At 46.7% G+C, this 27819-nt stretch overlaps 2 protein-coding genes across 8 annotated transcripts; one reads left to right on the top strand and one right to left on the bottom strand.

Moving 5' to 3' along the window:
• The first annotated feature begins 1802 nt into the window (after positions 1 to 1802).
• On the top strand, positions 1803 to 10516 carry LOC309346019 (kallikrein-14-like). The gene is made up of 5 exons (XM_081869646.1): positions 1803 to 2259; positions 3737 to 3896; positions 6598 to 6851; positions 7730 to 7866; positions 10319 to 10516. Exons 1-5 carry the CDS (start codon positions 2211 to 2213, stop codon positions 10469 to 10471), a joined length of 753 nt encoding a protein of 250 aa, XP_081725772.1. The 5' UTR covers positions 1803 to 2210; the 3' UTR covers positions 10472 to 10516.
• A 1832-nt stretch (positions 10517 to 12348) lies between these two features.
• LOC309345932 (kallikrein-15-like) lies at positions 12349 to 27352 on the bottom strand. 7 transcript variants are annotated; one of them, XM_081869436.1, is made up of 7 exons: positions 24149 to 24736; positions 22835 to 23450; positions 21723 to 21806; positions 18727 to 18880; positions 17127 to 17380; positions 15055 to 15191; positions 12349 to 12597 (listed from the first exon to the last, which is right to left on the bottom strand). In XM_081869436.1, the coding sequence occupies exons 3-7, from the start codon at positions 21772 to 21774 to the stop codon at positions 12442 to 12444; spliced, it is 753 nt and encodes a 250-aa protein (XP_081725562.1). In that variant the 5' UTR covers positions 21775 to 21806; positions 22835 to 23450; positions 24149 to 24736; the 3' UTR covers positions 12349 to 12441. The 7 variants fall into 7 exon arrangements, with proteins under 7 accessions (XP_081725562.1, XP_081725558.1, XP_081725564.1 ...); XM_081869432.1 differs by having other exon boundaries at positions 21727 to 21806; XM_081869438.1 differs by lacking the exons at positions 22835 to 23450; positions 24149 to 24736 and adding an exon at positions 26297 to 27352.
• Between the last annotated feature and the right edge of the window lie 467 nt (positions 27353 to 27819).

Here is a 27819-nt window from a genome sequence, read left to right as displayed (position 1 = left end):
TAAGTAACCTGCCTACAAATGCCAGATAGTAATTTTTCATAAAATGTTTCTATGGTAAAGAAGCATGTTTTACTTTCAAGCTGATGTTCAACTAATACCCTTCTTCTTGAGTTTCCATTTCTTCCTATCACAAGAAGAACTGTGTGTGTGTGTGTGTGTGTGTGTGTGTGCACGTGCGCGCACGTGTGTGTGTGTGTTTTAAAAAAGTGATGTGAGATTTCACTTTTGAAAGGATGGCTATTTTCCTGTGTTTCATAGAGTACCCCAGCCAACTGGGAAATATATGCAAGTAAATCTATTTTAGTGTTCTCAATGAAGGGCATTATAGAATTATTATTATTTTTTTGAAATCCCATATAGACCAGAACATGCCTCTGAATGACAGCTGGGTGATGATGGACAATATGCCACAACTGTCTCTTATTTACCAGAAAGAAATCCTCTTTCTTGGTATCTATCCCTGGTAAAACACTGCCCACTTTCCTGCCTTTTAAAGAGATGTAAGCCCTCTTACTTACTCCAGGGTGACTTACTCCAGACAGCAGCCATGACTGCTTCCCTTAATGTGAAAGGAAGGTGAGACAAAAACACCTCCTATTGTACCTAGGAATTGGATGGAAATTCAATTCAGTTTGCATTTAAAAGTGAACTTAACAGATTTGCACTTCAAAACTCACACTTTTCCAAAGTTTGAAACACACTTCTCTAGTAAAGTAAGAGAATGCAAATACTGGGGTAAAGTGTTCACAAAAAAGTGTTCACACTTTCTAGTTTAAAAATAACATTAAAATGCAATATCGGGGTCAATTGCTTTGCAAAAATGTGTCTATTAGGGGAAATTGCTTTACTGGCCGAGGGAGCCCATGTTTGTCCGCAGACAGTTTTTCCGGGTCATGTGGCCAGCATGACTAAATGGCCAGCATGACTAAGCCGCTTCTGGCGAACCAGAGCAGAGCACGGAAAGGCCGTTTACCTTCCCGCCGGAGCGGTACCTATTTATCTACTTGCACTTTGACATGCTTTCGAACTGCTAGGTTGGCAGGAGCTGGGACCGAACAATGGGCGCTCACCCCATCGTGGGGAGTTGAACCGCTGACCTTCCGATCAGCACCACAGCACCACCTGGGTGTATATTAGAAGTCTGCATTAAAATTCTGCTGAATTCTTGTGAGGATTTGTTCATACAAAATTCACAAACTGATATGGAAATGTGGAGAGCTGACTTGTAACATCCTGAATTGGGGTGGGGGGGTGGATTGTCAAGGATCATTTGGATGACCTTGAACTATGAACTTAACATGAACCAAATTAGTTTGCTTTGTAAAGGGATGGTGGGAATCTGGAATCAGTTCCTTTTTCGACATGTTGGACTTGAACTAGTTAAAACAGGCTTTCTAAGCTCTGAAAATTGTGTGCTCTGCCAACAATTGGTGTCCTTCTCCCTTTGAGGCTTGAGGTATCGCAATGAATTTCACACCTAGGCAGAAATGTGAATTCAGGTATCTCTACATCCTAGGGATGGTGACTATATTGCTGGACTACAACTCCCATCATCCCTTACCAATGGCTGCAAGGGCTGGTGGAAATAGGAGTTCAAGAATATCTGGAGAGCCACTGGCTCCCCATTCCTACTGTACCTGTGGTGGTGGCCCAAAGGGCCACAATAAATGTGATAATGTGTACCTCTGTAAATCCTTGAGTTTGCTTCTAATAGAGAAGTTATGGTAGCCTTTTACTTTATGAAACTGATGATTTTGCACGTTGCCACACACACAACCGCCCCCCGCCCCCCCTATTGGGGCAGAAATACAGCTAATATGTGAATCACAAAGATACAGCTCAAAGCTAGAACGTAAGTTGCTACATGGTGTAAATCGCTACCCAACATGCATACTAACACAATGTAACAGAACATGGTGGGAATCAGAACTTAATCAACATAAATTGCCATTGCTTATGGAGCATGTGTATTAAACATGAAATGAGGTAATGATGTATATGATTGGTGAAAATTGAAATGCTTTGTTTGAAATTTTATAAATACTACTGCCTGGACAACCAGGCAGGGTTGCAGTTTTGTGGGACGACGTGACTGTAACCTATTACCCACTATCCACAAACACTACCTTGGCTGTCTGTGACCATTTGCTCTGCATGTCTCCTCAGCAGGTCTACTGACAGACAGGCCCTTCACAGTCTCATGCAGTGACATGACAGCCATGGAGATGGTTTCACTGGCACTGCTGTTGGTGTCAGGAGGTAAGAGTGTACAAACATGTTTCCAAAGCCAGTCACTGTTCTAAATGGAGATTTCAACCTCAGGTAAATGACAGTGCACATGAAGCATGTTGCTCAGATGTACATAGGATATGCCAAGTCAGATCAGTAATGTCAGCACTGACTGGCAGCAGCTCTCCAGGATTTGAGGCAGGAGCGCCGCCCAGCCCTACCTATTTGAGCCTAGGACCTTGTTTCACTGAGCAGTGGTGCAGCTTTCCTCAGCCTCAGGGCTGCATTACCTTGTAGGCTACCTTCCGGGGGCCATATTGCAGTGGTTGGTGGGTGGGGCCAGAAGGAAAAGTGGGTGGAGCAACAAATGTTAGTTTACTCACACATCACTCTCTGTCCTTCCTCCAGGTAAACAAGAAGCATTGGCAGAGTTCAAGGATATTTTCTAGCCAGGACAGAACATTCCAGAAGGGTGCAAAGCAGGACCAGTGAGAAGTGTGGGCTGTGGAGAAGGGGTGCAGCTGGGAAGCAGGTGTGGCCTGTGGGGAGTCCTGAGGCCCAAATAGAGAGGGCTGTAGAGCTGCATTCACACACACACACACACACACACACACACACACACACACCTGAGGTTTCCAACTCTTTCCATATAACAAGGGTGGGGAACCTCTATCTCACAGGCCATTCATGGCCTGCTGGGGGGGTCTAAGTTGGCCCATAAGACCATTTTTCCCAAGCCATGCCAGTCCACCCATCAGCTGTCCACTCAGCCCATCCACTCAGCCAGCAAGGAACAGAGGCACACAGGCAAACTGAGAAGGATTTAATGCCTGCTCATCAGCTAGTGAGCAGGGGGTGAAATCCTGCTCAGTTCAGCAGCATTCCATGCAAATCCCTCCCTGATTCAGGAAGCGGTTTGCATGGAAACCCCATTAGAAGGATGGGGAGAAAGTTTGTTTTAGCAGCACCTTGCTGCAAGGGGCTTTGACATCCCAACTTTGGGGCTTTTAAGCACCTTGCATCACAAGTCATTGTGACATCAGGTGGTTGTTGTTGTTGTTGTTATTATTATTATTATTATTATTATTATTATTATTATTATTATCATTAATAAGGTTTATATACCGCCCTTCATCATAAGATCTCAGGTGGTTCACAGAATAAAACTGCCCAGGTTGGCAGTTCTTCTGATAGACGTCGGAGGCCAACAATACCTGGAGGGCCATGGATTCCCATCCCATGATCTATGCATGCAACTAGCCATGGTAGCTGTGTGCAGGCTCCAAGTTCAGAGGCATCTCTAGGTACCAGTTGCTGGGGATGCAGCAATGGAAAAGAGCTATGGTCTTCATCTTCTTCTGGTGGGCATCCCAGAGGCATCTGATTGGCCACTGTCTGGGAAACAGGATGCTGGGCTCGATGGACCCTTGCCTCTGGTGATGCAGCAGAGCCTTTCTTACTGTCCCTGTTCTTGTCTCTCAACCCCCACCCCCACCCCGATTTGCAGCCGCTGCTCAGGAAGAGTCACGAATCGTTGGAGGAACCGCATGCATGAAAGGTTTCCAACCTTGGCATGCAGCCATCTATGACATGAACCGGTTCTATTGCAGCGGGGCTCTGGTGACCATGGAGTGGGTGTTGACCGCTGCACACTGCAGACTCCCAGGGTACGCCTTTGCCTCTTTGACCTAGCAGACTGCTTCAGGGAATCTGATCACTCCCACGGTGGCAGCCAAGAAGTAGATAAACAAAAAACATTTCTTACCAAGTAACTTATTCACTATGCACCCAGAGAGAGAGACGAAGGAATGCAGTCGACCTAGGATAATGGCGTTGCTCTGAGTGAAGTCCCACCCCTTCCATGTCTCCTATTATATGTCACCCCTGCGCCAGCTGATCTGTGCTTTCTGCCTCTGAGTTTTCTGTTCTGTTAATCTCAAGGCATGCCTTGTTCTGGGAGAGGGGGTCAGGAATGCTTTCAAGGAACACTGAGTCTGTTAGCTGTCTCTTCCCTAGTGCTTCTTCTTCTTGCTGCTCTCCCAATATTTCCCATCTCCTCCCCTCTGCAGCCTCTGAACTATGCCCTTCTGCAAACCACTGTTCTAAATCTATACTTTCCTCCTGTTCTCGGGAAGGTTCAGGAGGAGGAGGGTGGTCCTCACCATTCCTCCTCAGTCCAGCCCCTGACACAGACTGCCTCTAGCAAAATCCCTTCTTCTGCCTAAGGGCCCCTCCAGCTCTCAGTACTGTTGGTACCTGCAAAAGGTTTGGGACAGTCACACTAGTTCCACTTCCAGTCAGTGAATATCCTGTAACTTCCTGCTGAAGCCCCACAACTTTTTATGCCGCAGATGTTCTGGATTCATATTTGTCCTGCTTTTGTTACACAATATCCCCTCCAGACGGCGATAGTGTGGTTGCATTGGGGAAGCATTACGGAACAAACTAAAGCAGAATGAACTTGCCACTAATCCACAGTGATTGAGGCAAGACCATGTTGCAGAAGACAATGAAACATCAGCCTAAGTGGTTAACAGGTCACAAGACTGCACCATGAACAGCTCTAGCTGTGGCAGTCCTTGTAAGAGAAAATGGATAGTAGTGGTGGCATCTTTTATACTAGGATGAAAAGCTTCTTTTGTTTACTGCAAAGGGCTACATTCTCTAGAAGATATTATGTTAGAGGCTGGTGGTTGATGGTGGTGGGACTAGAGCCAGAAGTGGGTGGAGTACCCCCTCTCTCTGCCACCTCTTCTCACTCTTGGGCAGTGCACACACCATACATTTAAAGCACATAATTTCTCCCTCCCCGCACACAAAAATCCTGGGAACTGTAATTGGTTGAGGCTGCTGGGAATTGTAGCTCTGTGCTTGATAAATTATAATCCCCAGGATCCTTAGGGTTAAAAGAATGTACAGTGGTACCTCAGGTTACATACGCTTCAGGTTACAGACGCTTCAGGTTACAGACTCCACTAACCCAGAAATAGTACCTCAGGTTAAGAATTTTGCTTCAAGATGAGAACAGAAATTGTGCTCTGGTGGCTTGGCGGCAGCGGGAGGCCCCAACAGCTAAAGTGGTGCTTCAGGTTAAGAACGGACCTCCGGAACGAATTAAGTACTTACCCGAGGTACCACTGTATTTAAATGTATGGCGTGTGTGAAGCCTCTCCTCCAGCCTCCTGTCACCTGCATGAAATTAGACTGAGGGCCACATGAAATTAGGGCAAGTTGCCCACCCAGCTGTCAGGAGCTGGAGTCGGGAGCAGGCTAGCAATAAAACACCCTGTGTCAGTTAACGCTTTATTCAAAGAAACTAAAATAGCACAGGCCTAGTGATTCCAGCAACTCTTCCCAGGTCTTGCTTCAAAGAGGCAGTTGTGAGAACTTCCCACTGCTCTCTAAGACTCCTCCCTTGGGTCCTTCCCCAGCAACCTGAGGTGTCTTTATCTTGTCTCTCTTTGCTCTGCCCTCTTCATTCCTCCTCCTGGGAGACCAGGAGGAGGGGAGATGGTCACCTCAGGAAGGGGATATTTCCCTGGCTCCTTAAGCAACCAGCCTCTTGGCACCCCTCCTCTCCAGCCTCTGCTTCTGCCTCTCATTCTGGACTGCTCTCTGCCACAGCCTCTTCCCACTCACTGAACCCTGTTGCCTCTTCAGCTTCCAAACCTTCTCCTCCCAGTCTCCTCCCTCTTTCCCTCTGACCATTCATCGTCATCCCACCAACAATCCCTGGGCTCTGACCCTTGTTCCCCTGGGGGTTCCCTTGGGGGTTCCCCAGCCAGTCCATGACACCATGCCACTCTAGACTTTTAACTACAGTGGAACCTTGGGTTTTTGCTCTAATAAGACGCACCAGACCACAAGATGCACCTAGTTTTTGGAGGAGGAAAACAAGAAAAAGAAATATTCTGAATCTCAGAAGCCAGAACAGCAAGAGGGATCGCTGCGCAGTGAAAGCAGCAATCCCTCTTGCTGTTCTGGCTTCTGTGATAGCTGCGCAGCCTGCATTCGCTCCATCAGACGCACACACATTTCCCCTTACTTTTAAGGAGGACAAAGGTGAGTCTTATAGAGCGAAAAATACGGTACTTAATTCGTTCCGGAGGTCCGTTCTTATCCTGAAACTGTTCTTAACCTGAAGCACCAATTTAGCTAATGGGGCCTCCCGCTGCTGCTGCGCTACCGCTGCACGATTTCTGTTCTCATCCTGAAGCAAAGTTCTTAACCCGAGGTACTATTTCTGGGTTAGCGGAGTCTGTAACCTGAAGCGTCCGTAACCTGAACCATATGTAACCCGAGGCACCACTGTATTTCTCTTTCTCGCAGATTTCCCAAGTAACCCCCTTTTGCCTTGCTCTCCTGCAGCACCACTTACGTGCGCCTGGGAGTGCACAACATGTTGCGCATGGAGGACACTGTACAGCAAAAGAGAGCGGTCCGGCTCGTGCCTCACCCAAACTACGATTCCGTCAGCAAGGACAATGACATCATGCTGATCAGGCTCTCCTCGCCAGCGGCCATCACCGACAGTGTCCAGCCCATCAACGTGGCCAGTCAGTGTGTTGCTCCAGGAACGCGGTGCCTTGTGACAGGGTGGGGCAGGACCAGCAGCTCAAGACGTAGGGCCTTCGAATATTTTAACATTTTTAAGGCAGAGGTGGGAGAGGGGCCATAGGAGCAGCCGGAAAGATTTTGCCACCATACAGATGTGGGTTGTGTGGATCAAGCAAAGCATGCAATCGATCGAGATCCCTTTATTCAAACGATGTTCCAAAGAACGCAAGCAAAGGCCAAATAATGCCAACAAAGCTTAATAGTGCCTACACGGGCTGGCAGCAGCTCTCCAGGGTTTCAGGCAGGAGCTGGAGATTGAACCTGGGACATTCTTCATGTGAAGCAGATGCTCTACCCTGGAGCTACAGCCCTTCTCTTGGAAGCGGCCTTATTGTCAGACCAATTGCCCATCTAGCTTAGTAGTGTCAACACTAACTGGCAGCAGCAAGTCCAGATTTTCGGATAGTGTTTCACCACCCAGCCCTGAAATATATCTCTGTGTATGTGTGGTTTGTGAGAGAGAGGGAAGGGTGTGCTTGGGCAGAGAGAGCGGGGAGATATATGTGTGGCTTTGTATTTGTGGTACGTATGTGTGTGTAAATGTGAGAAATGCCTATGTGGTATATTTTTCCAAGTACTAGGGAATGCTTCCAGGTGTTTTTTAGATAGCAACAGCATCATTGAGTTTGTGTGTGTGGCGGGGGGGGGGGGAATTATTACATTATTTCCACATTTGGGACCAGCAGCACATAGCGGACTTCCCATGGTCGCCTTGCCCGAGAGGGAGCAGCAATGACTGTGCACTCTCTAACTTTGTGTCCTGTCATGCTCCTGTGGGCGCCATTTTGTGACTGGCACCCGCCACCCTTTCGCAAAATTCCAAGTGTGCTACTGATCCAAAATGGTTGGCGACCCCTAACCTTGGTAACTGTCGTCTCTACAGCAACCATCCCTGAAGAATTGCAGTGTGTTTATCTCCCCATCATCACGCAGAGTGAGTGTGAGGCGGTGTATCCTGATGCCATCACCGAGAACATGTTGTGCGCTGGCGTGAGGGAAGGGGGTGCTGACACTTGCCAGGTGAGGAAAATCCTTTAATTCAAAGGCAACTTAGGGTCAAACTAGATCATGGTTAGCCAAACTAAGACCCGGGGGCCGGATCCGGCCCAATCGCCTTCTAAATCCAGCCTGCGGACGGGCTGGGAATCAGCGTGTTTTTATATGAGTAGAATGTGTCCTTTTATTTAAAATGCATCTCTGGGTTATTTGTGGGGCATAGGAATTCATTCATTTTTTCCTCCAAAATATAGTCTGGTCCCCCACAAGGTCTGAGGGACAGTGGACCGGCCCACGGCTGAAAAAGTTTGCTGACCCCTGAACTAGATGGTGTGCAAAATGCATTATTGTATGATACAGAGGCGCCGATTTGGGCCCCAAGTTATGGGTGCCCAGCGGGGTGTCATGATGTCACGCTGGGACATGCTGTTATTACGTCACACGCCCCACAGCCTCAGAAGCTTACTTCCGGCGGCTATGGAAATCCAGTTCCAAGGTCTCACAAGGCCTTGGACAGCATCTCTGAGGTCTCGCAAGGCCTCAGATGTGACTTCTGGGGCTTTGCGAGGCACTGGAAGTTGCGTCGGGGGCCCTGCAGTGTGGGGGCTGAGCACCCACAATTAATTTTCTTAATTGTAAAATCACCCTAGAGATGGCACCCCTGGGATGGGAGAGAGAGAGACAGAGGGGAGGTACAATCAGGATCAGCATAATGGCTCCTTTAAAACTATTTCCCCCATGTCACTTTCAAAATACAGTATAAACATTCCAAGCCAGCGCTGCCGTTAGGCAGAGTGAAATGAGGCAATGAACAGCTCGGAGGTGTTGGGAGAACGAGAGTCCTGTGCCACCGTGCCTGGAGCAGCCCATCCCAATTCACCATATGAAATGGAAAGGTGCCACTCCCTGCCCCACCTGTGCTGTCATTCCCCCCACAACTATTGTCACCACCAGACTGCCCTCCCCCCACGCCAAACTCAGCAAGAGCCGAAAGTCCAACAGTAGCTGGAGTGCACCTTGTTCGCATTTTGCCTGTTTCCTGCTATGGTCTATTGTCTCTAGTCCTTGTTCGGACACCTTGTTTCTTGGGCCGTACTTTTCGCCACCTGCTTTCCGTCTGTTCCAAAGTGACTTTCATGAAATTGCTTAATTTTACAAGATGTTTTAAGCCCGGAACTGGCTGAGGACAGTAGAGGCTTGTGTGCCCGTGGCTGTGTTACAGCATCTGTGAGCTGCTAAGACCAAGACTTTTTCTGTGTTTAAACACTCCGGAACTGCCACTTCATGTTTAGTTTCGATAGCCAGGACCTGCAGCAAAATGCTGTGGTTTGGGACTGCTCCAGTTCAGGGTTTCAGCCAGCCATGCCCACTCCTAGGATACTCCATTCCATTTTACTCTCTCCACTCCTCCACTGCCCACCCCACCCCCGGCAACAGATACTGCACATTCTATGGCCACTGAGCATGCTCAGTCTTCACTGGACTGTTTTAGGATTTGTTCAGGGTTTCTGTCTCTTTCAAGGTTTTCCCCCTGAAGTCTTTTTTTTTTTTTGTACTTTTACAAACCTCAAGGTGGAGATGGGTGTATCTGGTGGTATCAGTTTCACTCAGTTGCTAATTTTTCCACTCTTAAGTTCAGTACTCCACACTTTCAGATCAACTCGTGACTTAGAAAATAAATATCTTCAAGAACAGTCATCAGCATTTTAGTGCTGATGTTTGTATGCAGTGTTGCCTGATATAAGCATTTTTGCAAAGCACATTTCCCTAATGTGGTGCATTTTGTATGGTATTTTCACTAAGACATGCATTTAAATGTACACCTTGCTCTGGTATATGCATTTTTGTACACATGACAAAATTTGGAGATACGTAATCTCCAGAGAGGGATGCGGGTGGAGCTGTGGGTAAAAGCCTCAGTGCCTAGGGCTTGCCGATCGAAAGGTTGGCGGTTCGAATCCCCGTGGCGGGGTGCGCTCCCGTCGTTCGGTCCCAGCGCCTGCCCAGCTAGCAGTTCGAAAGCACCTCCGAGTGAAAGTAGATAAATAGGGACCGCTTACCAGCGGGAAGGTAAATGGCGTTTCCATGTGCTGCGCTGGCTCGCCAGATGCAGCTTCGTCACGCTGGCCACGTGACCCGGAAGTGTCTGCGGACAGCGCTGGCTCCTGGCCTCTAGAGTGAGATGAGCGCACAACCCTAGAGTCTGTCAAGACTGGCCCGTATGGGCAGGGGTACCTTTACCTTTAATCTCCAGAGATGCCACATGATGACTGTGTACAGGATACTCTCTCTTTCTTTCTTTCTTTCTTTCTTTCTTTCTTTCTTTCTTTCTTTCTTTCTCTCGCTCTTTCCCAGGCACTCGCTTCTTCTTAACAGAGATCTGAACAGATTGCTTGCAAAAGTCACTTGAAAATAAGCCAAAGATGAAATGTTCTATTAAGACTTCACATGGGGGTGGGATTTTCTCCCTGTGCAGGGCGATTCTGGGGGACCCCTCATCTGCAACGAAGAACTTCAGGGCATCGTGTCTTGGGGTCCAGAGGTGTGCGGCCAGCCTGGGAAACCTGGTATCTATACTAAGGTCTGCAACTACGTCGGCTGGATCCGGGAGGTGATACAGCGCGGGTGACGCCAGCTCAGAGACAAAGCGCACAAATAAAGAATAAGAAATGAACTCAAGTCTGCATCTCCCTTGTTCTCTCCCCCTCACCCCAGTGCACAAACATTATCCCATGCCTTTTCCGCTTCCTGTGCCTACATGGATGCATGCCGACCAGGCCAGTGATCAGTGAGGTTGGGAGCATGCTGAGACTAACGATGGCCCATTGAGGGGGCAGTCCTTTGTGGGAGGCTCACCCTGCTGCCAACTTTCCCCAGGTGCCGAAGGCAGATCACAAATTGCAGAAGGTTCTAGGAAAGCATAAGGCAGGGGTGGAGAACCTCAGGCCTGGGGAACAAATGCTTCTTTTTCTCCAAGCCTCTTTTTCTGGCTCTCAGGTCTTTGCCCAGGCCACAGCCTCTCCTTAGCCACACATTTCCCCCCGGGACATTCACCTCACCAGCCCTGCTTCATGCCCTTCTGGAATGCCCGAGAAAAAAACACACCAAGAACTCTGGACAATATAAGTTTCAGCACTGGGAGTGGTCCCTACTTCTTGAATGCCCAGCTGGGTGTGTCCTTGCCCATTCATTCATTCATTCATTCATTCATTCACCAATGGGGGAAACAGGGGTCTCCTAACTGCTCTCAACAAGCTAAGCAAGCTATCTTCCAGGACTGTTTAAAAAGGTTTGATACTGTTTCAGAAGAGGGATGCGGGTGGTGCTGTGGGTTAAACCACAGAGCCTAGGGCTTGCCGATCAGCAGGTCAGCGATTCGAATCCCCACGACGGGGTGAGCTCCCGTTGCTCAGTCCCTGCTCCTGCCTACCTAGCAGTTCAAAAGCACGTCAAAGTGCAAGTAGATAAATAGGTACCGCTCTGGCGGGAAGATAAATGGCATTTCCGTGCACTGCTCTGGTTCGCCAGAAGTGGCTTAGTCATGCTGGCGACATGACCCGGAAGTGAAATAAGCGCCGCAACCCCAGAGTTGTCAGCAACTGGACCTAATGGTCAGGGGTCCCTTTACCTTTACCTTTACTGTTTCAGAAGTGCAGTGCAGGATTAAAATCAGAAGTGTTGTTATTGGATTAATCAAGATTATGAAAGCAGGAAGAAATAAGAATTTTGTAACCTGAAATCAAGTACACGGGAGGTCATTTCAAATTGATTAATTTGGTTTTTGAATAATTGGCTCTCTCTCTCTCTCTCTCTCTCTCTCTTTGGATTGTAATTTGGTAATGTGACAATGTGGCTTTTATTGGAATTGTATTAAAGATTAATAAAAAAATATTATATCAGAAGTGCAGTGGAGATGGGACCTAAGCCACGTCCATTATTTTGAATAGGTCTGCTCTGAATGCAGCCATAGAGTTGCAAATTTTCTATGACAGGAATAAACCGTGCACTGAAAGTCATGAAGGGGGTGAAGAATGCCATTAAAATTTTAAAAAAATCAAAAATTGAACAAATGGCAGGTGAAAGGTACCCATGAAGATATCGCTTAACAAATGTTCTCCCTCCCTAGACAAAGGTTTTCATTTTTTCCCAAAGGATTCCTTCTCCAAACAGTACAGGAGGTGCTGGGAAAGATTTTAGTCTGAAACCCAAGACGACCGCTGCCAGTCAGTGTAGAGTGTATGGATCTAGGTGAGCCAATGGTCTGACTCTGCGTAAGGCAGCTTCCTATGTTCCTAAGATACATTGTGTAAAACTCGTGTCAGGCTCCGCTTGGAAGCTATTGGTGCTTCTCCTTTGGGAGCAGACCGAAAGAGTTTGTGAGTGAGAGATAACAGAATCGTAGAATTGTAGAGCTGGAAGGAATCCCAATGGTCCAACCCTCTGCAATGCAGATAGCGCTACAATCCAAATAAGGGAAGGCAAGAAGCAGGCCTGAGTGAAAAAGGATGGAGGGCAGGAAGGAAACATGGGTTCCTCATGGTTTATTCTGGGATCTCAGCAAAATGAGGAGGGGGGAGGGTCTGATTTCCCCACAACAAGTCAGTCGTCATCACACATGGTCTCAATGATCCAGTCTCTGTATCTGGAAATGTCCATGTAGACCCCGGGTTTGGTGCTGGAGCTGCAGGGCACGTCACCCCAAGACACCAGACCCTGGAGCTTCCCGTTGCAGACAAGGGGTCCCCCGGAGTCACCCTGTATTGACAACCAAGAGAGACATCTCTTTAACCCACGAAGGGTTGTTCTGATTATTACTAGGTCCCCTCCTTCCTAGGGCTGCCATACGTCTGGACGTTACCAGAATTGCAAAGGCGGAATTGACATCTGGGGGGTGGGGCGGGATTTCTGAAAGGTGGCAATTTTTCCTGGATCTTAGACAAGTCAATTGAAAAAAATCATGGCTTTTGGGGGGTGTCTTGGTTGCTACTTTTTGAAATATGGCAACCCTACTCTTTCCTCCCAAAGGAGCCCAGGGTATTAAACACACAAGTGATAAAACATCTAAAAATACGCCAGTACTGTACTACCTGTAATCATATACAAATATATTGCCCTATCCCAGCGTTCTTCAACCTTGGGTTCCCAGGTGTTACTGGACTACAAATCCCATCATCCCCAGCCATTTTATTCAATAATGATGGATGATTGGAGTTGTAGTCCAACGACATCTGGGGACCCAAGGCTGAAGAATGTCACCCTTTCCTATGCATGTTCACATGGAAGCAGGGGTGACAACTTGAATATAACAAGGGGAGCAGGAAACTCCTGCCCCACATAATTGAGCACAAGATGCAGCACGCACACACAATTTGAATGGCAACTTGGGGAGGTGGCCCCTTCCAATATTTTATTGCGAGGGGTGAAGGGACCTTGGCCCCGAGGAATTGGCTCGTTTGCATGGAAGGAAGTCTCACGAAGTTCAAGGAGATGCAATTCCCAGGTAAGTGCATAGGAACATGGCCCATAGGTCAGGGAAAGTGAGCCTCAGGCCTGGCATCCAAACACAGTCCTCCAGACCTCTCCAGCTGACCCTTCCAGGGTTCAAAAGAACCTGTGGGTGTTTATTATTTGCCATTAGGAAAATGCCAGTCATCAAGACAGACGAGGGCAGGGCAGCGGGTGGGCGGAAACAGCACCCATTTATGAAATTGCTGGCTGTCAGACGTTACGAGCGGCATTAAACCATTTTGCAAGATAAGCTCAGCACACCAAAATCCACTGGATATATTGGGTCACACTGGCGTGAACCAGTGCTTTTGAATGTGTGTGATGGTACTCAGTGGCACAAAATACTGCCACTTCTTTCTCTCTCTCTTAGTAATGTTGTTGTTGTTGTTGTTGTTGTTGTTGTTGTTGTTGTTGTTTTGCTACCTGTGGCAGCCATTTTGAGTACTAGCTTCTCGGCTTTTTGTTGGGGTTTTTTTCTTTAACCAAAAAAACCCACTGACTTTAGACATTTAAAAAACCCAATAGATGAACCAACCCTTACCTATGCACATAATTAGATTGCATCATTTTTCATAATTCACTGTGGCCACAGATCTTGGGTTTCCCACAATATATAGCATGGCTGAAGAACCCAAGGCTCTAAATGTTGTGGGACTCCCAACTACAGCCTTAGCTAGCATAGCCCATGGCCAGGATGATGGAGCTGGAGTCCAGCAACAAGTTCGGTAGCCTCTCTTCTGGGGCAGAGTTTGAACTTTTTGGCACACATTACATAGAACACAGTGACACGAAAGCAAGAAGGAGCACTGAATAGTGAATATTGAAATACACTGATGTACTTTAAATCTAGGTAGAGCTGAAAGGGCAAAAACACAACAATAGCAAAATCTCATCCAAAACCCAGCAAAATCAGATTAGTTGGATGTTAAGACTTGGTTGGGCAGTGTTGTCGAAGCCACAAACATGAGTCTGACCAAACTGCGGGAGGCAGTGGAAGATAGGAGTGCCTGGCATGCTCTGGTCCATGGGGTCACAAAGAGTCGGACACGACTAAACGACTAAACAACAACAACAAGACTTTTTAGTTTATCAGCCAACTTAAGTTCCAAAATGGATTGAACTGACCATGGATTGAACTGAATGTTGTTGGGACCATTGCTCTTTCCCGTTAGGGGCACCCAACTAGCCAGAGGCCCTGGGCTCCTTTGGTTGGAAGGGCAGGATAGAAATTTGATAAACAAAACAAACAAATGCAAATACATGTTAACATATGCATTGACCAAGCCCCCAGCCAATGTGCAATTGGCGTCACACTGTAGGGGGCTATGTGCATACAGGTTTGAGCACATAGGGCTCTTTCCATGGGAACAGGTGTTCACATTCCTATAGAGGGGACCCTTAAATATATACAACCAGCCATGCACAGGCCCCCTACAGAGTGATCGCAACTGCACATTGGCCGTGGGGCTTGGCCGATGCATATATTTGCATCTATTTGTTATCAAATTTCTATCCTGCCCTTCCAACCTAAGGAGCCCAGGGCCTGTGGCTAGTTGGGTGCCTATTGGAGAGCCTCATCGCATGTTCAGTATCCATGGGCATCGAATGTCCGAACAGGGCTTATATCTCAGCCTAATCCACTTTACAGGGATGTGTTATCTGGTTCTGCAAGGCACTTGTGATGTTCCAACAAAAGGTCCTTACTTCACAGGAGTCAGTGCCTCCTCCCATCGCAGCAGCACACATCATATCGGAGTTCAGCTTCCCAGGATACAGGGCAGCGCACTCCTCCAAAGACATTATCCTGACATTTGCACAGTAAAGGATCAGAGGAATTCGCTCTAAAGAAAGAAGAAGAATTGTAGAGTTGGAAGGGGCCATAAGTGTCATCTAACCCCCCGCAAAGCAGGAATCTTTTACCCAAAACGTGGGGCTCAAAACCATGACCCTGGGCTTAAGAGTCTCGTGCTCTGCTGACTGAGCTGTCCCTGGAGGCAAGAACAAGAAGTTGTTTGGGATCTTGAGAAAGATTGGTTTTACTCATAAAGGTAAAGGTAAAGGGACCCCTGACTGCTAAGTCCAGTCTCAGACGACACTGGGGTTGCGGCGCTCATCTCGCTTTACTGGCCGAGGGAGCTGGCATACAGTTTCCGGGTCGTGGCCAGCATGACTAAGTCACTTCTGGCGAACCAGAGCAGCGCACGGAAATGCCGTTTACCTTCCCGCCGGCGTGGTGACGTGCTTTCGAATTGCTAGGTTGGCAGGAGCAGGGACCAAGCAACAGGAGCTCACCCCGTGGCAGGGGTTCAAACTGCCAACCTTCTGATCAGCAAGTCCTAGGCTCTGTGGTTTAGACCACAGCGCCACCCGCGTCCCTATGGTTTTACTTATAGTTCATTACATTTACATGCTTCAAGAAGATAGGATGCCAAAAGAAGAGTTCTGTTTCTCTGCTCTTTTTTAAACGTCTTTACCTTTTTTACCTTTATCTAAGGTTGCAAACAAGTTTCCCTAAATCATACATGTTTTTTACATTCTCACAAATGTAGGCATTTTTATGAACACTTTCTTCTAATATACACATTGGTGAGGGCTTGGTCATCAAAAATTTTGGTGAAGTGCAAACTTTGAAGGCTAGCCAATCAGTGGCGTAGCGTGGGGGGTGCAGGGGGGGCCGGCCGCACCGGGCGCAACATCGGGGGGGGCGCGCTCGCACTCGCAGCTCTCTGCCCCTACCTGGCTCACTCTCTCTCACTGCAGTGCTGGCTGTGCGAATCCAATCCGAGCCGCTGGGTCGCTGCCCACTGTGGAGGGGGTGGGTGCCAGGCGTGCGGTGCAGAGAGAGAGCGAGGGACTATCTGGGGAGGGACAGTGCAGCGGCCGCCCAGCGCAGCGCTGAGCGCGGGAGAGAACCACACCAGACCAGACCAGGCAGCAGCAAGAAGAAGCTGGCAGCGGCGGCAGGTTAGGGGTTAGGGGGCGCAAATTACTTGCCTTGCCCCGGGTGCTGACAACCCACGCTACGCCACTGTAGCCAATTAGGTAAGTTTGCTTTAAAATGTGAACCAAACTTAATTTCTCTTCTGTCCCGAGTGGGGAGGTGTTCTCATTTTTATTGTTCTCCCATTTACAAATCTCTGTGCAAGTTAAACAAAACAAAACAAATGCATCAAGCAGAAAGGGAGACCTAAGCAAACAACTAATCTCACTGAATTTGTGGGATTTTTAAGAGGGGGTTGAGTTTTTAATGCAGGGAAGGAAGACATTAAGAATTTAATTTCCCACCTGCAACCTGATCCCCTATAGTAGGACTTCACCGTGCTAAAAGCTGTAAAATTGGTTCCCTGGTAGTTTCAGCATACAGTCGTACCTTGGCTCCCGAACACAGCAAACCCAGAAATGAGTGTTCCGGTTTGCGAACGTTCTTTGGAACCCGAAAGTCCAACGGGGCTTCCACGGCTTCCGATTGGCTACAGGAGCTTCCTGCAGCCAATCAGAAGCTGTGCTTTGGTTTCTGAATGTTTTGGAAGTTGAACAGACTTCCGGAATGGATTCCGTCCAACTTCCGAGGTACGACTGTATATATATGGAGAGCTACGCCATAAATCAAGATAGCACCACCCTTACTGGGAGAGCATTGTCCTTTCTACAGCTCCTTCAGATGCCTTCACTATTTTGGATGTTCATTTCAGAAGCTTTAGTTCTTTTATCTGTGGGCATGGTATGGTTGAGGTTGATACTGTCAGGTCTTTCCTGGGACGGAATCATTTACATACCTGGGAAATTGATAGGACCGCCCCATCCTGACACCATGCACATATCCCCAGAGCTTGCCCTCTGGGTAGCCAGACTTATGGGCTGCACATAATGGTTAAGTACAGCTGGGCTCAACAGTTTGACCAGCATGACGTCATTGTCATAGCATGACTGGTTGTATTTGGGGTGGATGATTGTTTTTGCCACTGCCAAGAACTGTTCTGTGCCCTCCAGGACGTTCAGATTTTCATCTCCAAGCCGGACATGGATGCTTCTGAAAAGGAAAGAACAGATAAATAATGAGTAGGTAAGGCCACTTTTTAAGACAGCATCTTAAAAAGTAGAGACATCACCTTGCCAACAAAGGTCTGTATAGTAAAAGCTATGGTTTTCCCAGTAGTGATGTATGGAAGTGAGAGCTGGACCATAAAGAAGGCTGATCGCCGAAGAATTGATGCTTTTGAATTACGGTGCTGGAGGAGACTCTTGAGAGTCCCATGGACTGCAAGAAGAACAAACCTATCCATTCTTAAGGAAATCAGCCCTGAGTATTCACTGGAAGGACAGATCCTGAAGCTGAGGCTCCAATACTTTGGCCACCTCATGAGAAGAGAAGACTCCCTGGAAAAGACCCTGGTGTTGGGTAAGATTGAGGGCACATGGAGAAGGGGATGGCAGAGGACGAGATTGTTGGACAGTGTTCTCGAAGCTACCAGCATGAGTTTGACCTAACTGCGGGAGGCAGTGGAAGACAGAAGTGCCTGGCGTGCTCTGGTCCATGGGGTCACAAAGAGTCGGACACGACTAAACGACTAAGCAACAACAAGGCCACTTGCACACCAACAATAACCAAGTCTTATGAGGAGCGGTTGAAGGAGCTAGGTATGTTTAGGCTGGAAAAGAGGAGGCTGAGAGGAGATAGGATAACCATCTTCAAATATTTCAAGGGCTCTAACATGAAAAAGGGAACAAGCTTGTTTTCTTCTTCTCTGGAGGGTTGGACCCAAACCAATGGATTCAAGTTACAAGACTAAACATCAGGAAAAAACTTTCCGAGAGTAAGAGCTGTTTGACAATGGAACAGTCTCCCTCAGAGGTTGGAATGCCCAATTCAAAGTGCTGGTTTTGTCCTAGAAAGCCTTAAACAGCTCAGTATCACAATACCTCAAGGACCCCTCTCCCCATATGCCCCTGGACCCTGCAATAATGATCAGAGGCCCTTCTTCATGTGCCTCCTCCATGAGAGATCCAGAGATCAGCAACACGAGAACAGGCCTTTTCTGCAGTGGCTCCCCAATTGTGAAATACTCTCCTGGGAGGCTTGCCTGGTGCCCTTGTTACATATCTTTAGGCACTAGGCAAAACACATTCCTCTTCTCCTTTGGCTAATTAAACAAACTATGGTCTTTTAGACTGTGCGTGGTTTATTGTTATTGTTTGTTGCTATGGTTTGTGTTTTGGTGTTTTTCTGTTGTAAACTGCCCTATGATCCTCAGTTGAAGGGCGGTCTAGAATTTTAACAAATAAATACTAGTTCACCACATATTCCATGATACCAGCATTTCCCATGCTGAGCCAACACACAGAGAGAGGGAGACATGATCACACAGATACACCTACCCATGGTTGCAGTGAGCAGCGGTAAGGACCCATCTTTGGTTGAGAAGGGTTGCTCCACAGTAGAAACGGGAGTATTTGTAGATGGCAGCCTGCCAAGGCTGAGAATGTGGTGGACATGGGTAGCCTTTGGGTTTCTTTCTGCCCTGTGCCAGGACTAGAAAAGGAAAAGGAAAGGTCCAGTAGCATACTGATGTTTAGATAAATCCCTGCAGATTTCTCCAGAGTTCTTAGAACAGTGTTGGATTAGCCAATAGACACGCACACACACAAAAAAAAAAAAATTAAAAAAAGTATTTGACACAGATAATACACACACACACACACACACACACACACACCCCTACACATATATATAGCATCCAAGTAGCCATCATGGGATAGCTCAGTTGGTAGAGCATGAAGCTCTGAATCTCAAGGTCATAGGTTGAAGTCCCATGCTGGGCAAAAGATTCCTGCATTGCAGCGGGCTGGACTAGATGACCCTCAGGTTCCCTTCCAACTCTATGATTCTAGTCATCATGGCTGGGGGAAAGAGAACTTTGTTAGACTTTCTTACATTCCACTACACACTCCTCCCCACTTTTTCATTCTCAATTCAAAAAAAGGACATTTTATCCTGTGGTTTAGTATTGTTCTCGTTTTGAATTACATGGGGGGACACCCTAATCTTTTCAGTGCTTAGGACCTGCAATGCCCATCGTGCTTAACAAACTACAGTTCCCAGTATTAAAGTTATTAGAGTGCTTTAAATGTGTGCTGTGGGTGTCACCCTAGTCCTGAATGCAACCGGTTTGAAAAAGCTATCTTTAAAAAACTGGGGGGGGGGGGAGAATCCTATTAAAATCTGACGCAGGGTGGCAGAGGATGGGGAGAAGGAACCAAACTAATCTGCAGCAAAAGTCCCTCCATGGCCAACTAATTGGGGGGAGGAATTTTAATCTGCAATTAAAGATTAAGCGATCGTCACGCGAATAAATCAATTAAACCTTTGCAGTCCTATCTAATCATCTAAAAACACGCCCAGATGTGTGTTTCTTCGTGTAGACTCCACTGCATCATGTTATTTATCTTGTTCAGAATCAAAACACTTTCAGTTTTTATGGCTTACTTGTGTTGTTGGCGTCTGTGCTTGGGTTTTTTGTTTTGTTTTTGAAAGCATAATGAATTTTATAAAGGCAAAGCACATTTAACAGGACAGCTAGCAGCATGGCTAGAATGTACACATTGGGTGTGTTCCTCAACCCAGCCTCCCCCCAGCATCTCATTACATGGAAAAAGGGAGTCGCTCTCGGGTGTTGGTCTATGAAAGAAGGGGTGGAAGAACGAGGCAGCGTTTTTATGCCAATAAAGATGTGCAGTGGCATGTGACGCTGAAAAGCATGCGCAGCATCCAGGTCGCTGCAGAGGTCAGGATGCAGAGACCTCGGCGTATGCAAGTGGACTTCGGGATAAAGGTTGGAGGAGCTGCCACCAGCACTTGGACATAGAACCTGGAAGACCAAGACAAACAGGGCTCCTTCCACCACTCGGCCATAGAACGGCAAGGGAAGGGCAGCCAGCAGGCTGGGATGGAATGAACCCAAGCACACCCTCCTTTGGTCAGTTCTCCTTGAACTGTTCCAAGCACACTTCTCTTCAGAGAAGGTCCATAGCTCAGTAGTAGAGCATAAAAATAAAAATAATTTATTATTTATACCCTGCCCATCTGACTGAGCTTGCCCAGCCACTCTGGGCGGCTCCCAACAGAATATTAAAAACATGATAAAACATCAAACATTAAAAATTTCCCTAAACAGGGCTGCCTTCAGATGTCTTCTAAAAGTGAGATAGTAGTTTATTTCCTTGACATCTGATGGGAGGGCATTCTATAGGGCAGGTGCCACTACCGAGAAGGCCCTCTGCCTGGTTCCCTGTAACCTCACTTCTCACAGTGAGGGAACCGCCAGAAGACCCTCAGAGCTGGACCTCAGTGTCTGGACAGAACGATGGGGGTGGAGACGCTCCTTCAGAGCATCTGCCTTGCATGCAGAAGGTCCCAGGTTTAATCCCTGGAATCTCCATTTAGATTTTGGACTGGTGCCCCTTGAAATGAAAGGACCTGTTAGTCCGAAATCTTGGACAGCTACTGTTTCATAGTGTAGTCCTTCAACCTTGGTTCCCCAGATGTTGTTGGACTACAGCTCTCATCATCTCCAGCCAGCTTAGCCATTAGTCAGGGATAATGGGAGCTGTAATCCAACAACATCTGGGATACACAAGGCTGAAAAACACTTTGGCAAAGCAACTTTCGATGCACAGTGAAGGCATGAAGGCCAGCCCGCTCAGTCCACTGTTTGGAGCCTTTAATAATAATAATAATAATAATAATAATAATAATAATAATAATTTATTTACTGGTACCCTGCCCATCTGGCTGGGTTTCCCCAGCATCCCAAGGTGTGGGGTTTTTAAAAAATGCTTATATCACGCCATTGCAAAAGGACCCCGATACATTTTGTGCCCAAGATAAAGAACAAGATTTAAGCTTTAAGATGTGTTATGGTACCGTTCATCTTTTTGTTGGATGACAAAAAAAGTGGGTTTTTTTCTTGTTAACTGATCATTGTGGAGGAACAATTTTAGTGTTGTTTTTTAACAGATTTATTTGCAAGAGGTTGCATTTACATATTTGAACCTTTCACAAGTTGCTTCTCTTTTGTTGAAAAAAGTGGCAAATCAATTAAAATAAATACAGTCAAAACTCAGCTCCCAAACGGCTCCTGAACATGGGAAGGGCTGGACATCAGCAATAGAGCCTCTGCTTTGCACGTCAATTAATTGATTCATAGAATCATGGAATTGTAGAGCTGGAAGAGACCCAGCTAATGCATCTCCCTGCAGTGCAAGATTGACTGATAGAAGCTTCTCTCTGCCTGAGACCCTTGAGGATTTCTCCCACACAGAGTGGACAGCACTGGGCTAAATGGGCAGGCTTTATTCCCTTAACAAACTCTTACCTACTGAAAAAATCAGGAGCAGAGTAATGGAATGCAACATCAAGGTTGTCATGGTGATGAGCTGTGTATGGCGGAGGCAGCTCCCTTTAAGGAGAAAGAAAGATAAAAGTTAATAAAATAAATAATCAATTGGAGTTTAACTTTGAAATCATAACCCAGTGTGGTAGTGATGTATGTTCAACATCAGTTCGAACTCGGACTCTGCTATGTTTGTGCAAAAAGGGACTATCTATGACAACATGCTGCTGCAGGAAAATGTTTTTTTAAATACATATTTATGCAATGTCCGACATTCTTGTTTTTATTATTGTTTGTAAGCCGCTCTGAGCCCGGCCTTGGCTGGGGAGGGCGGGGTATAAATAAATAAATATTATTATTATTATTATTATTATTATTATTATTATTATTATTATTATTTAGCTTACAAATGTTTGAAGGAAAGTATTAAGATGGATAAATACTACAGTGGTGCCCCGCAAGACGAATGCCTCGCAAGACGAAAAACCCGCTAGACGAAAGGGTTTTCTGTTTTTCGAGGCGCTTCGCAAGACGAATTTCCCTATGGGCTTGCTTCGCAAGACGAAAACGTCTTGCGAGTTTTTCCCCTCCCCCCCCTTTTTCTAAGCTGTTAAGCCACTAATAGGGATGCTTCGCAAGACGAAGAAACCGCTAGACGAAGAGACTCGCGGAACGGATTATTTTCGTCTTGCGAGGCACCACTGTACTTTGGGGGAGGATTTAAAATTGTCAGATGATATAATATTATCCTAAACCACATACCAACTACAGTACAGTCATACCTCGGGTTGTAGTCACTTCAGGTTAAGCCTTTTCGGGTTGCACTCTGCAGCAACCCAGAAGTAACGGAGCGCTTTACTTCTGGGTTTCGCCTCTTGCGCATGCGCTAATGCTCAAAATGACGTCACGTGCATGCGCGGAAGCGGCGAATTGTGACACTCACACGTGCGGGCTGCATTCGCTTCAGGATGTGAACAGGGCTCCGGAATGGATCCTGTTCGCATCCAAAGGTACCACTGTATATGTGGTTTGACGGACCTTTCTGCCACTGCCAGATAAACTAGCGCCTAGCATTTTTTTGTGATGGTACTTACCAAACAGCCATCACCTCTTCTTTTGCTGCCTGTTGCAACCATTTTCTGGTGGCACCCACAGCACTACAATTAAGATATAAGTATACCAGCACTTCATTTTTTGCCCCCCCCCCAAAAAAACCCCACCCAAGAACACAAAACACTGAGCCAGCGGCCAGAGATACATAAGTTGGTTGGGTGGCCAAAGCTGGCATCAACCTCAGTTGGCGATGCCAGGGATCTTAGATCCCAGCAAGTGAAAAAGACCACCTACTTATCAATCCCCTGACATCCTAATGACATCAAGTGATTGACACCCGACAGAGTTTAAAGGAGACTGCCGCAACTGCTGGTCGCCTGATTGGTGGTTATAACCACCTCCTTTAAAGAGGCACTTTCAGCATCAGTCAGAGAGCATATTGAAGGGAACTTGGCTGTGACTTCTGATCAGCCCCTCAGGTGCCATTAATGGAATGGCCGCTAGAGGGGCTCCCTGAGCCTTAACCTGTACAGTTTTAAATTCTACCCATCAAATTGTTATGAATGCAATCTGTACATAAATTGCTGTGGCTGGTGACAAATGCAAATCTCTGCCTCTGGTGAAAGCTCTGAGATGCACGTTGTAGAAAAGGCCTCTCTTATCTCTCTCTATTCCAGCTTCCCCCTTACCACTACCAGTCTGGTCAAGCAATGCATCCTAGAAAGGTAACCAGTACATTACAGTGGTGCCCCGCAAGACGAATGCCTCGCAAGATGGAAAACCCGCTAGACGAAAGGGTTTTCCGTTTTGGAGGTTTTCCGTTTTGGAGGCAAAACGAATTTCCTATGGGCTTGCTTCGCAAGACGAAAATGTCTTGCGAGTTCCTGCGGGTTTTTTTTCCTTCCCCCCCCCTTTTTCTAAGCCGCTAAGCCGCTTATCTGCTTATCTGCTAAGCCGATAAGCCGCTAAAAGCCGCTAAAAGCCGGTAAAAGCCGCTAAAAGCCGCTAATAGCGCTAATCCGCTAAGCTGTCAATGGGCTTGCTTCGCAGGACGAAAAAACCTCTAGACGAAGAGACTCGCGGAACGGATTAATTTCGTCTTGCGAGGCACCACTGTACCTAGAAACTCTTCATACAGCAGAGGTCACCCCTTTTTCGCAGCTCTCCAAAGGCTGACAGACGTGGTAAAATTGGAGAGCTGAGAATGTGGGTTGAGCAGGTGATGACAGGGGGTCAGATGCAGAGGAGGCTGGTCCATCAGGATAAGTTAGGCACTGCTGCAACAACTTCTGTTGTCCCTCAGATAGCCCTCACCTGACTTCCTCCTTACTTACAACCAATCCAAGGGATGGCACCAGGGCCGGCCCACTCATGAGGCAACTGCCTTGGGCGGCAGGATCCATGAGGGAAGCAGATCTCAATGTGGATCTTTATTTCACCGCTTGTTCCCGATGTAGATCTTCACTCACCCCTTCTTCCCTGACAGGAGAGGGACGCCATTTTGTGGTTTGCCTCAGGTGCCCAAACGTCTTGGGCTGGCCCTGGGTGGCATTGGCTGTCAGGGGTGGGGTGCAAAACTAGAATTAGCTGACTCAGCCTGCCATTGGCTTTGGATCGACGGTGCCTTCCTGTCCAGTCTACATGGATATAATTGATAAGATAAGCATTTAAATACAGGTCCTGCTCTGTGGACTTGCTGCAAGCACAGGACACCTTTGGGTAGCTGCAATCTGGAGAGGGTGCTTATATGCCTCTATATCTGGGGCCTAAAGTACTTCCTATGGCAGCCACATCCCCAGAAGGGCCATTTTGCCTTATGCCATGTTCCCACGGCAGCCATTTTGTGACCGGCACCCCAGGGCACTCCTTCCAAATTCCAAACGTGCCCACTGACCCCAAAAAGGTTGGTGACCCCTGCAGTGTGTGTGTGTGTGTGTGTGTGTGTGTGTGTACACACACACACACACACATATATATATACATACAGCGATGTATTTACCCCATACATACACTTGGCCCTTGGTCCTCCACTAACATACATCCCATCAAAATGACAGATCCTTTGCTATCCAGAATAACCTAATACATTGAATTGGGATCAGAAGCCAAAGGTGACGTTTATCACTGCCCAGCCTCCCATCCCATTTGGTGGGGCAAGCAAAACTTTCATTTTGCCCCATAATAGGTCGAAAGTGAAATGGGCAGAAGCTACTGTATGCCCATCTCCCCCAATATTCCCTAATCTAGCTATCAGTGGCTTTCCAGGCTCACCAGGCAAAGGTGTTTCCCATCACCTGATGCTGAATGCCAAAAACTGAACCTGGAGCCTTCTGCATAAAAAGCATGGGTGATACCATAGAGAGACATTCTCTTTCCTGTGCTATCGTAGCAAGAGTCGGTCCTCTTCTAGTCAACCCTAAACAAACATTGCCCAAATCACAGTACAGTGGTACCTCAGGTTACATACGCTTCAGGTTACAGACTCCGCTAACCCAGAAATAGTACCTCAGGTTAAGAACTTTGCTTCAGGATGAGAACAGAAATCGAGATGCAGCAGTGCGGCAACAGCAGGAGGCCCCATTAGCTAAAGTGGTGTCTCAGATTAAGAACCGTTTCAGGTTAAGAGCAGACCTCCGGAATGAATTAAGTTCTTAACCAGAGGTACCACTGTAGCCCTGGGTGGCCTAAGACTCTGCTGGACAGAGCCAAAGGCTTATCTAGACCTGCATCCTATATACCACAATGGTCAGCCAGATATTATTGGGAAGCCCATAAGCAACTAATGCTCTCCCACTATTGTTCCTCAGGGGCTGGTATTCAAAGGCATGTTTAGTAGCCACTAGCTGCCTTATATCCTGTAAATGTGCCCAATCCCCTTTTAAAGCCATCTACGTTGGTAGCCATCACTGCAACAAATTCCCTAGATTTAACATTGCTCTTGGTGAAAAAGCACTCCCATTTGTCTGTTCTGGCCATTTCATAAGGGATGGACCATGTGGCTCAGGGGTAGCATCTGCTTTTCACGCAGCAAGTCCCAGCTAGTTTCAGTCCCCAGCATCTCTTGGTAGGGCCAGGTGACACCCCTGTCCAAAACCCTGCAGATGCTGCCGCCAGTCTGTGTAGGCAATACTGAGCTAGATGAACCAATGGTATAGGGCAGTTTTCTAAGTTCCTAAGTCCATTCAGCATGACTAGGTGAGCTCAGGTTCTATTATTATGAGAGGGAGAAAAACGCATCCATTTTTTCTGATCTATCTGATCCATCCCTCTGCACCACGAATAACTTCATGAACTTTTATCATTCCCCCTATCTTGTCTCTTGTGACATCCTCAGTTCCCCCATCTGGAAAAGATGCAAAGTGGACAGCAAGCCAGCTTTCACAAAGCCAGGCTAGGTAACACAATAGCATTATCACCAAATACCAAGATGAACAACAATGAACACTTGATGCAAGATGTACACATGCACAGCAGCTGCAGCACCAGTAGCAAAAGTCTCCTACCTGATCCCAAGAAATAATCCTCTTTCCTTTGCTGAGGTGGGAAGAGAGTGCCCGGGTTTCTTGCGGGATCTAGTCTGCTCCAAATGATGCAGAAGTCAAGGCACTGGCGCTCAACAAGCAACTCATTTTTAACCTACTTGGCTGACCTGGCTAACACTGATTTACGGGGCACCTTTTATTTTGCCCTCTCTTAATGAAGGGGTAGCTGAACTATCCCTGTTTAATTAGGCTTGCCATTGTTTGTAAGGACGCTGTGCTTTTCCCACTTTCTCACCACGTCTTCAGTGAGGTTCTGCTTTGGTTCTCATTGTCCCCATTTTGCAATCTGCTGTCCTTTAATTTCTCAAGAAGGGACGAGTCGCTCCATTTTTAATGAGGACGGCAACGGATTGATAATGTGAGCCAGCAATTAACTTCACATCATAGGACCAAGTTACTTGAAGGATCACCAGTCTCCTTATGATCCCAGGCCTACACTGAAAGAGGGCCTTCTCAGTGGTGACATCCCAGTGTTAGCACTCTCCCCAGAGATTTGTTTAATATCTAATTCAATGGTTCTCAAAGCTTGTGGCAGGAGAGGGTGGGAAGTGTGGTGGGAAGATTCAAGGACAATCATTATTCTATTTTGGGAATGATTCATGCTCTTATGTGGCTGCATTGTTCTATCCTTTCTGGGTGTCCCATGATCATATTATAAAGTAGTCATGTCCTATTAAAAAAAAAAAAGGTGTGGCACAAGCAAAGTTTAATTCTGAAAGTATGGCTGAGGAAAAAAAGTTTGAGAACCACTGGCCTTATTTATGACAAAGGCTTTTCTTTTTAAATTTCCAAAGCTTTTTTAGATCCAGTTTTAATCCCGTTGATAGTTCTGTGCTTTTTACAATTTTGCAACCTTTACTTTACTTTTTCTTCTTATTCTTCTTGTAAACCACCCTTGGAATGTGATTGAAGGATAGTATGAAAATACTTTTTTTAAAAAAAGACTTATTAAAACACACACACCATCCACTGTTGCAAGACTATCTACAAGACAAGCCATTAAGATTTAGGTTGGGAAACAAGGTGTAACATTCAGGGTTCAATTCTCACTTGAGCAATGTGCGGGGTAGCCAAGAGCCCTCGTCTCAAGACAATGGGACACCTTTAAGAATACCTTGCCATTTCTAACTGTATTTCCTCAGTAGTTATGGTTAATTGCATCACAAAAAAGGGTTTTCTTCCAAGTGGATTGCGGAATGAATGTGCATCAATGGCTCATGTACCATCTTCCTAAACTACATATGGAGTTTGTTTTTCAACCCACCTATTCTTTTGCTCTAAAATGTGCCAAACTGAGCCGGCCAACCAAGAGACTGATCGTGTAGCATCTTTTATTATTATGAATAGACAAAAAGATGCATAGAATGACAGCTCACTTCTAGTACTGTGTTTAAAAAAAAACTAATAGATCTAATAAGTGGCATCACATTCCTTGACATGTTTCTGAATTTGGAAAACACAGCACTGCTGCCACCGTTCTGACT

Source organism: Podarcis erhardii (genome assembly GCF_964252035.2).
Source record: "Podarcis erhardii genome assembly, chromosome: 7".
In the NCBI taxonomy this organism is placed as follows: Eukaryota; Metazoa; Chordata; class Lepidosauria; order Squamata; family Lacertidae; genus Podarcis; species Podarcis erhardii.
This window is presented reverse-complemented; position numbering and strand designations above follow the sequence as displayed.

Bases quoted from the DNA above. Each gene is read 5' to 3' on its own strand.
- LOC309346019 (XM_081869646.1), top strand. From the start codon at position 2,211: ATGACAGCCATGGAGATGGTTTCACTGGCACTGCTGTTGGTGTCAGGA. The intron at 3,897-6,597 runs GTACGCCTTTGC...GCTCTCCTGCAG, and splicing joins GCACACTGCAGACTCCCAGG to CACCACTTACGTGCGCCTGG. The intron at 6,852-7,729 runs GTAGGGCCTTCG...TCGTCTCTACAG, and splicing joins CAGGACCAGCAGCTCAAGAC to CAACCATCCCTGAAGAATTG.
- LOC309345932 (XM_081869432.1), bottom strand. From the start codon at position 23,028: ATGCCAGCTTTGGCCACCCAACCAACTTATGTATCTCTGGCCGCTGGC. The intron at 18,881-21,726 runs GTAGGTAAGAGT...TTCCTTTTCTAG, and splicing joins CTCTGCTCCTGATTTTTTCA to TCCTGGCACAGGGCAGAAAG. The intron at 12,598-15,054 runs GTAAGGACCTTT...TTGTCAATACAG, and splicing joins GAGGCACTGACTCCTGTGAA to GGTGACTCCGGGGGACCCCT.